This window comes from Camarhynchus parvulus, chromosome 1 (genome assembly GCF_901933205.1).
Source record: "Camarhynchus parvulus chromosome 1, STF_HiC, whole genome shotgun sequence".
NCBI classification, from domain to species: domain Eukaryota; kingdom Metazoa; phylum Chordata; class Aves; order Passeriformes; family Thraupidae; genus Camarhynchus; species Camarhynchus parvulus.
Window position 1 is genome coordinate 91,444,816 of NC_044571.1, and position 10,051 is coordinate 91,454,866.

A 10,051-nucleotide genomic window follows, 5' to 3' on the forward strand; every position below is an offset into this window, starting at 1 on the left:
CTTGGTGGTATGGAGGTTTCTCCAGCTTGAGCTTGTGGCAGGAAAGAAACGAACTTATAGCAATGTGGGTGTTGGCTTGATAGCAGGTCAGGGTGGTGCTTGCTGCAGTAAGGAGCCTGGGGAGGTGGGCGACCTCCCAGAAAAATCTGGTTGTGCCTGGATGGAGCTCTTTAGCTTTGTTAGTTGGTGTTGGCTCTTGGCAGCACTGCTTTGTCCCAGGGCACAAGTTTTCAGTCTAAAGTAGTTACATTCATTTGTGTTTCTGATCCAGGCTCTCATCCTGAGGAGCTGGTGGCAGCTGGGAAACCTGAGTCCCTGGAAACACCACAGCCAGCAGCAGAAAATCGGGAGACATGTGGGCAAAGCAGCTGCACAAGCAGCACCAGCAGCCCCCAGCAGTCCTCAGAGCAGAGTCCTACCTTGGAACAAACACCAGCTTCAGAGTTCCATAAGGGACCACTCCCAGCAGACAAAGCAGAGGATGGACAGTTCAAGATGAAGGATGTCTCCTCAGGAGGCAGCTGTGACCAACATGAGGTTGAGATGGCCAAGACCGAAGAAGGATCACACCTAAGAAATGTGGTAAGGAAGAAGGCATGAGAAAGGTGGGGGACCATGTCATGGTGGTGACTGGGAGGTTGTTTAAAGTTTCATTGTGTGTCTGTAGTTGTGAAAACTCAATCTGTAACTTAGGCCAAGCAGCACCAATAATTGACCATGAACTGATTTATTTCAATTCTGTGAAATCACCATGTGGTGATTTACCTTTATGTAACTACCTACTGTCCCCTTTTGTAACTGTAATCTTTTCCTGTAACTGTAGAATTTCAGTCCGTACCATCTGTCTGCTCTGAGACTCTCCAGATGTGAGACTGTCCGGATGTCTGAACATTTTGACCCGTGGTCTCTGAATTCCCCTTCTATTTTTGCTGTCCCATTTGTCCTGGACAGCCTGAACAGTCCTTTTTACTCCCATTCTCTACACACAATTTTATTTTTTTTAATTCTTACTATTTTTTGCCTCTTCTGTATCTCTAGCAAAGCCTTTTCACCAAGTTTCTTACAGCGATACTCATCTCTGGACAGCTATTTAAAGATCTGCTGGCATATCTCCTTGAATAGATTATTCATTCGAGTTTGTGTGCAGTTTGGGAATGCATTTTCTCTGGCAAGGCCAAGCGAGCCTGAATGGGAATTGCTGAGAAATGGGCTGGAACATTCCAGCTACTCATTCAGCTCACTATTTCAGTATGTCTGTCCAGGCCTCCTTTTGGCTGCACCTCAGGCCTTCTCCTCCATAAACCCACTTGTTTATAGATGCATTTTCTTCCTTGAACTGGTAGCAGTCTGTGTGTCTGTGTTCTGTACCCATGAGCCTGCTCATCCAGGAGCCTGGCTGTTCTAGGAGGGCTGTTTGGGGAAAATGGAGAGGTATTTACTAGGAAGTTGTGAGCTCCCAGGTGATGGCATTTCCTCTGTTTTTCAGACTGAGGAGGACCCGTCAAATGCCCTTCTAGAGCCACTGTGGCCAGAGATACACCAGGAACTGAAAATCATTGAACCTGAAGAGGAGCTTTTGCTCTTGCCAGCAGCTGTTCCCAAGACAAGCCCAATTTCCGAATCCTCCTCTTCAGTACAAACAGATAGTCTTTGCTCTGGCCCAGGGCAGAGTCCAACACCTGCTGAGCAGAAATCTGAAAGCAGAGCACCACAGATAACTCAGGTGCCTTTTTTTGGTGCCAGTGGCACGGAGCAACAAGACAGCCTCCCCAGCTGCCAGTCTGATGCAGTTGCACAGCAGAGTGGTGCTTCAGCCCTACCCAAACTGGGCACAGTTCCAACGGGCTCAGCCACTCCAAAGAACCACCAGTCAATGGTGGAGAGCAGGAGTGAATGTCTCACTCCTACCCCGGACTGGAAACTTCATGGTCAATCAGAATTTAGTGAGATTGCCACTAGTGATGGATTATCTTGTTCCAAAGGAGCATGTCCAGAATCAGGGAAAGAAAAGGATGGCACTTACCAGCTCCAGAAGGAAAAGGATGGTCTTACCAGAGTCCAGACTGAGAGGGAGAAACATGAGCTAATGACTACTGACGAAAGGGACACATTCTCCTCCAAGGCACTGAGTGGAGCTGGAATCCAGGAGGGGAAGGAAGGCAATGCTGTTAGCAGAACCCAGGATGCTGCTGACCAGGATGATGAGGATGCCTGGACAGATAATGTGCAGAGCTTAGAACTTGTGGAGCCTTGGGAGGATCACCAGTGGGTTACAAGCCCTCTCCATTCTCCCACCTTTAAGGACATTCAGGAGAAGATGACCCAGGAGTTTCACCCACAGAGTCAGAGAGCAGAGACAAGCCTTTCTCTGAGGCCGCGCTTCAGTCGCAGCCTCTCCCTGGACAGCAAAGACACAGTGCTGAGTCTGTGGGCCACCCCGTTCTCTTTCATAGATGCCACTGACCAGCAGCAGCCATGTGGTGACATCCTGCATTCAGTGACTTGTGAGCTGTCCAAAACACAACCCATGTCCCCCTCTACTTTGGGCAAAGTGATCCAAGATGAGAATGGCCCAAATCCTCCAGAAGAGCCTTCAAAACCTGAGTGTCCCCTTATCAGGGAGAAAGCACCAGGTGAGAAAGCAGGACCCTCCAGGGTCCCTCTTTTGGAGACAGAGGGAAAGAAGGTGCATGTGAGCAAAGAAAACCCTTGGAGCCCAAAGCTTGAGTTGTCTTTGCCATACCAAAATAGCCCAGGCAGTTCTTCACAGACTAAGAACACAAAGGAGGAGTTATCCATCTCTCAGAACACTGCCCTGGGAGGAGAGACTGTCACCAAAGCATTGTGTTCGGCTGCTGAGTCACAGCTGAATAATAAAGGTGAAGAAACACCTCGCAAAATAAAGACCAGGCCTTCATCCCTCAACTTAGATTCACTCCTCCCAGCCCCAGATTTCTTCACATTTGAGAGCCTGTCTATGCCATCTGCCCCTGGGAACCTCCTGTATGGGCAGAAGGAAGTAAAGAGCAGTGATTCTGTCCCGTCCCTGCCGACACACTGCCCTGCTGCCACTCAGGGTGTTCCCTGGGGGTCCCGTTTCAATGCCCCCGTGGATCTAGACTTGGATTACCTGGCAGTGGCCCACGCCACCACTGGCCGTCGTAACTCTGCCCCCGTCAGCGTGTCAGCTGTCAGGACCTCCTTCATGATTAAGATGTGCCAGGCTAGAGCAGTGCCTGTGATACCACCCAAGATTCAGTACACCCAGATCCCCCAGCCCCTGCAGGCTCAGAATGCTGCTCCAGTCGCTGAGAAGAAGGAATCAGAAGCCAAGCAGGCCGTCAGGCCAGCTGCACGGGTGGCATGGAGCCACCTGGAGGCCCCCAAGAGCCCGCTGACAGAGAAGAAAGCCAAAGCAGAGAAAGAAAACAGTGACCCTGCTCAAAAGGACTCAGCCTGCCCCTGGCATGGCAGCCTGGGCTCTCCGCTGGAGCCCTCTCAGTCCAGTCACCACCCTGCTCTGGATGCTCCTGTTCTGCGCCGAAAGCGCACCTCTGGCGGGGAGGCAGCTGGAGATAACCCACAGTCTTCAAAGATAGAGAGGCCATCAGGATTCTCCAAACCCTCCTACAGATCTAGGCCCGGGAGGCCCCAGAGTCTGATTCTCTTCAGTCCCCCTTTCCCTATCATGGACCACCCCACGTCCTCAGCAGACTCCAGGGTGTTGTTGTCGCCCATCAGGAGCCCCACTCAGAGCACCTCCCTGAGCCCCGTTTGTGGCGATCTGTCAGACCCCACAGGCGTGACACTGCGGAACAAAATGACCATCCCCAAGAATGGCCAGAGACTGGAGACCTCCACCAGCTGCTTCTACCAGCCCCAGAGGCGCTCTGTGATTCTGGATGGACGAAGTGGGAGGCAGATTGAGTAGCAGCTGCTCCTCCTATTCCTTTTATGTGATGGTTGGAATGGGAGTGTCCAAGACCAACTCTGTTGCCATTTTGCTGTTGTTAAAACTATTCTGTGCAAGATGGACCTGAATCCTTTATGGCTTCCTGCAAAGCTTTTGCTATGGAAGGTCATGGTATCTTTGTCTTGCTCTTCATTCCCCTCATTGCTCCTGCCTAGTCCCTCACTGTCTGTTTTTTTTATGGTAAGCCAGTCCCAGGGAACTTGCATGTCTCACACCTGTTCTCTAACAAGCCCTGTGAAAGTCTCATCCTCCTTATGGAAAAAAGGAAAGGTAAATCTCTGTATAATTTAGGGTATAGAGCTGAGAGGAGATATTCTTACAAAACACTGCAGCTCAAGGTGCAGGGGCACAACATCTGCTGAGGAGGTAAGTCCAGATGTTTGGGAACTCCTACCATTGTTTCCCAGACTCCAGTGAAGGACTTTCTGATTTACACAGTGTACATAAACAGTGCAGGAGGCTGGGGATAGCTGAAGAGGAAGGTGAAGCTGGCATGAGCAAATCACACAGGGCATGAGGCACCCAAAGGTGTTCCAGTGATAAACAAACACACAACCTGAAGACACTGCCTCCAGCTCTCTCCTTGCATCAGAGATGTGCTCTTTCCAGCCTGTGCAAGGGCTGGAATGAAAGCAGCTGGACAAGAAATGCCTGGTTGTTCTTTCAGTCTTCCAGGTCTTGCTCACACAAGTTTTGTGTGCTCAGTCTCTCCTTCCCTGGGCACACAAGGCAGGTGTGGTGAGGAATGAGTGTGCAGCTGGCTGCCCAGCAGTGGAGACCCCTCAGGCTGAAAGCAGTGAAAGCCAAGGCAAGGTCACACCAAAGGCCAGCATCAACCATTTTCATCATTGCTTAAAGCCAGATGACACCTCTGCAGCTGTCTCCAGCTGAGCTCCACACTGCCAACAGCAGACAAAAGCAAGAGGATCTCCTTATCTCCACGTCCTTGGGCTATTGCCCTCTTGCACCCTGACTGACATATCTCTGACCTTTGCCACTGTGTGGCATGTCCCCAGGTGCTTCTCCATTTAAATTTCCTCTCCTATGATTTTACACTGTTTCTTTGAGAGTGTGGCTAGTTGCCACCTCCCTGGACCTCAGTGCTTTCAGATTGATTAAGAGTATGGTAAAGAGGATGATTTGTGGGACTGCAGAACAGATCATGAACAAGTCCTGAGAGGGGGATTTGAAGTGAATTAAACTCTCTCCTGAAGGAAACATTAATGTTACAGGCAAATATGTGTTCAGATATGCAACAGCTGCCATGGGAATAGAATTAAAGCTTCCTTTATAAAGCCTCTAACTCTGCATTCACCACAGGCTCATCTATTGCCTGATCTATGACTGTGGGTGATGGCAAAGTCAGGTACAGCCTGTGCTGTCTCTGCAATTTAAGTGTCACTGGGGACTAGAGAGGAGATGGGAACACAGGTGTTGCTGCCAGCACTGAGATTGTCCCTGTAATGTGCTTGCAGGGGCCATCATTCCTGGAGATGTCTGAGGCTGCAGGCCCTCAGGTGGCTGCGATGGGCTATAGTTTAAGCAGTAAACTCTTAGGAAGTGCTATAGCCACCACAATGAGTGTCAGCCAGAATTTCCCAAAAGGTGTGTGTTTAGGGCTTTGTTTTGTGAAGTACTGGCAATTTCCAGTGGTTAGCAAACTCAACCCATGAGCTCCTGGTCTGTAAAGACTGTGTCACTTAGTGCCATTGTGGCTGGAGGGCCCTGAGTCCCCCCACGCAGTGCTTTCTCTGAACTCTTTGATTGCAAAAGGAGAGATATGCCAGAGTATTTTTGAGAAGTTATGGGCCCACAAACGCAAGGAATGTATCTTCAGCAGAATTTTCTCCTTCCATTTCCAAAGGGAATGTGAAAAACAAGAGGGCTTTTCCTTGTTGCGAGCCACAGTCTTTGATCCCCCCACTGCACTCTTTATTTGTGTACAGTACCACATAGGAACAGAGCAGAGAACTACGTCTATGCTGTCAGTTTTGTTGAGGGAAATTATTAAACCAGATGAGAGCCTGGAGTTCTTGTTTGGGTCCATGTTCTTTCACAGGCAGCAGCCTATGCTTTACCTGGGCAAGCTGTGGACAGCAGGCCCAGAATATGCAGCTTCATGACAATTGTATTATTCTACTCCCAGACCATAATATGCCTGTGCAGCCTTTTATTAAAACTAGGGAATTTTCAGTCCTTCATGCTCCTCATAGTTAGCACAGCTCCACACTGCATATACATGGCACTGCCTCATGAGAAAACTTTTAATCACCATGGCTGGGTTATTGATAAAGGGAAGGTGTGATATGAGGTATTGTGGTAAGGCTTTAGAGGAAGTAAAAGTTGTGGAAATGATGCCCAGGTTTTTTGGCATCAACAAAAGAGTTTTTTGCTTTGGACAAGGACTTACAGTCTCTCAGGTCCTAGAAGTTTTGACTGCCAAAGCAGCTGGAAGGGAGCTAGAGAAGCTCACAAAGTAATGCATCAGAAGGAAAAGAAAATGTGATGAAACCTTGGCATGTTACAACCATTTTTTTCACCTCCTTATTCTCATATAAGCTGATCTATGAACAAGAAATGAGGTCTGGCAATTTGTATATAATACACTGTCTCAACTCTTAACAGCATTCCAGTAAGTAATAGCGCTTTTGGCATAATTGGTGAAACTCCTGCAAGAGAAAATTATTAGAAATCTTTACTTGATATTAAAGATCAGCCTCAAGTAAGATCTGTATCCAGACTATACTTTTTAAGGATATTTCAGAATTTGAACTCAGATCTGGGTCCTGGATTTTAATTAAGCAGAGATGCTGCAATGATATCTCTATTTTGTAGCTTGATCCCATTGCTTATCTACAGTTTCATCTCCAGCCTTCAGCAGATGTATCCACAACACTTAAAATATAGCCCCAGGTCCTGCAGAGATGAAAGCATGCTCTTAGTTGCAAGGTGCCCTGTTGTTCTCAGCTCCAGATTCAGCTTTTGCAGAGTCTAAAGTTTGATGCTGGATCCATGCTGATACTGGTACCTGCAGTCAGCTTGAAGGACCAGAGCCTGGGAGTTGGACAGGGCCAGAAGACAGATGCCACCTCCCACTGAATGGTGCTGGCTGGGTGGCAGGAGCTTCCTGAGATCCAGCTTTACCAAGCTATCCCCAATGTCAGTTTCGGGGTCAGACCTGATCTCTTTAAGAAAGGATTTTCTTCTTTCTTGTGTTTTTTCTCCTTGGTTTTGGGTTTGTTTTTTATTGTTTTTGTTTGTTTGTTTGTTTGGGGGTTTTGTTTCTGCTTTTCCTTCGTTTATATGTGAAGCATTATGATGAAGGCTAGATTGGATTTATGGGAGATGAGTCTGGCCCATGTGAGCAAAGATGGTTTTTCTTGGTATTATTGAAAGGACCTTCCTAAATGGACTGGCTCATCATCTGCAGCTCCACAAGGATCACTTCAGAGACCCTGCAGTACATTTCAATTCTCCTGAGACTGTGAAAAGTAAAGGCTGTTGCCCAGTTTGCAGATGGCCCCAGTATCAGACATGATGAAATTTCACCAGCATGTGTTGCTTGTGGGCTTTTACAGGTGGAAGAAGAGTGAGTAAATTTCACTTACTCTTCCCATGTAGTCATAGCGTTGGTGCAGCTTCTCTTAAACTAGCTCAGAGTGAAATGGCTGAGCTGGCAAAAGTGAGAATCCCTGATACAAAGGAGGGACATGGATAATGTTAGCTTGTGTGGGAGCTGCCTCAGGAGAGTAAACAGAAATGAAGGTTATATTTTACCTTATAAATCCCAGTCCTCTGGGCTGTCCATCTCATGCTATCACTGCAGAAGGACTGAAGTACTTATTTTTTCACCTTTAGAGCTTCAGAGGAACTTAAGTGTGTATTAGAGAGCATCTGTGAAGTCTGCAACATTTTCCCTCATCCAGCATCCAAATGGTGCAATCAAAATTTTTTTTTCTTTCTTTATGGATTCTGAAACACCTGCAATGGTGAATATTTTAAAATTTTATATATATATATATATATATATATATATAAAAGATCATTCTATGTAAATGTATTTTAAAAAGGAAATGTAATTAACATGAAGGAATTGCCTAAATAGTATTTTACACATCTGTGAAACTTGGGCTGATGCGTGGAACTGCTTTCTGCTGCTACGTTTGCAGCACTGAGAGTGTGAGATCCAGTGGCTTTTTGCCCACAGAGTAGCTAATTTGTTCTGGTTAATCTGTGGTGGGCAGAAGGCCTGAATGTGCCTTCCTGAAAAGGATCTTGTCCTGGAAAAGGAAGGACAAGACCAGGGGAGACCAGAGTTCAAGGGCTGATTTAGCTTTCCACCACAAGCTTCTCCCCAGCCTTGACAATGCAGACAATCTACTGAAGCACATACAACCTTTCAGGCATGCCCAGGTTTTGCAGTTGTCCTTTTTGCTTCTCTCCATGTCTGGAAAAAAAAAAGAATAAAAATCTCTAGGGATGATCCCTATTTTGTTTAACCTTTGCTTGCTCCTAACTGATGTAAAGGCTTACTTAAAGGTGATAACTAATTGTGCTCCAAGCAAGGAATGGAAAACTTCCCACTGAGTTCGACTGGAGATGGAGTAGGACTTTAACAACCCCAGAAAGGAAGGATGGCAGAAGGCAAGAACTTTCTGAGGGCTCCATACAGCAGTCCAGACCTTGGATCTTGTGCTTGCTGGCACTAGTCCCCTTTGAATGTTATTTGCTGCCAGGTCAAGAGAAGGGCTGGAAGCTGGACACTATGAAGAGGACTGTCTCCATCCCACTGGCCCTGGTTTTGTGATTATTTTTCCTGCTAGCTCTGATGAATTGCAGTTTTGTTAGGCTTTTTTTCCTCTGTGTGGTCTTGCCTGCCTCTGTGCGTGATTGTTTAAAAAAAAAAGGAAAGAAAACAACAGCCACAAAAGAAAGATGTTTTGCCAGGTCTCAGCCATGAGATTAAACTGGAGTTTTTATAAAAACACATCTGTGCCCTAGTGATGTTGTGGAACATTTCATTTTTTTCTGAATTTGGTTTATGAATACAGCGCAAATGCTTTTGTCGTCCTCTGACACAGAGTTTGAGCCCCTCTTTTGTTCTGTGAGTGGCCAGGGCACTGATCTGTGTTTGTGTGGGCTTTGATGGTGGGGACTGAAGGTTAGGCCCTGACCACACACTTTTCTGACTGGACGTTGTGGGAGCTGCAGTTGCTCTGCAGCTCTGAAAATGAAGTGAGGGCTTGGAGATTTCTGTAGAATTGCTGTTATCCGAAATGCTTTAATATTTTCAAGGGTAAAATAATCTTTGCTCTTACCATTGCTAGTTCTACTAGGCTGAAGTTTCAGTGATGTGCAACCATGTCCTCATATTTAGCACATCTCCTGCAGAATTCTGCCTTGCCTGTGATATTGCAGAGCAGTGCAGGGTAGAGCATGAAAAAACTTTGTGATCCCAGTTCTTGTGCAGCAGAAGCCAGGCTGGAACAGGAGAAGTTACTATGAAGGCTGCTGGTGCATCACATATGCACTTCTGTTGATTTGTAAAGGACAAGCAAGAACTTAAACAAATTATTAATTTAGTTCCTTGGCTCTCATTGAGCCAATCTCTGAGCTGTAGCATGGAAGTGAATTTTGGTATTATGTGTCCCTTATTCCATCCTGGGATCAAAGAGAGGGGAAAAAAAAGGAGTGTTTTGTGCTTTTAGCCTCAGTGGATGTGTCTGCAGTGCAGCTTGATCACTGTTCTCCCTAAAAGGCAGATGAATCATCAGGTTAAATGAAATATTTTTTTTCCTACTCAGCAGCTGAACTCAGGGCTTGAGTCCCTTTCCTACCTCCTTCATGACTTCAGTTTCCCTTTAGGAAAATGCCTGGGTTGTGCTTCCTGCTTACCATGGCAACTGGCATACAAATTGAGAGAGAAAACCATGTTTGTTGAACTCTGGAATTGTTGTTAGCCAGAGCCAATTATGAGTGCTGTATGAGAACCGGTATTTTCCCATTCTTTGTGCCACAGAATCTCGCAGTGACTTGGCCATAAGGCAAAGGGAGAACCTCAGACTGCCCCACAGCATT

The 10,051-nt window shown here is 46.7% G+C and overlaps 1 protein-coding gene across 3 annotated transcripts in view; it reads left to right on the top strand.

The window, feature by feature from the left end:
• The window catches only part of ARHGAP31 (Rho GTPase activating protein 31), a 61,120-nt gene extending 52,160 nt beyond the window's left edge, over positions 1 to 8,960 (top strand). For all 3 annotated transcript variants that reach the window (XM_030945510.1, XM_030945520.1, XM_030945530.1), the window contains exons 11-12: positions 272 to 582; positions 1,487 to 8,960. In XM_030945510.1, the coding sequence (XP_030801370.1) occupies positions 272 to 582; positions 1,487 to 3,931 (2,756 nt within the window). In that variant the 3' untranslated portion in view covers positions 3,932 to 8,960. The remainder of the gene's footprint in view (positions 1 to 271; positions 583 to 1,486) is intronic.
• The last annotated feature ends 1,091 nt before the right edge of the window (positions 8,961 to 10,051 follow it).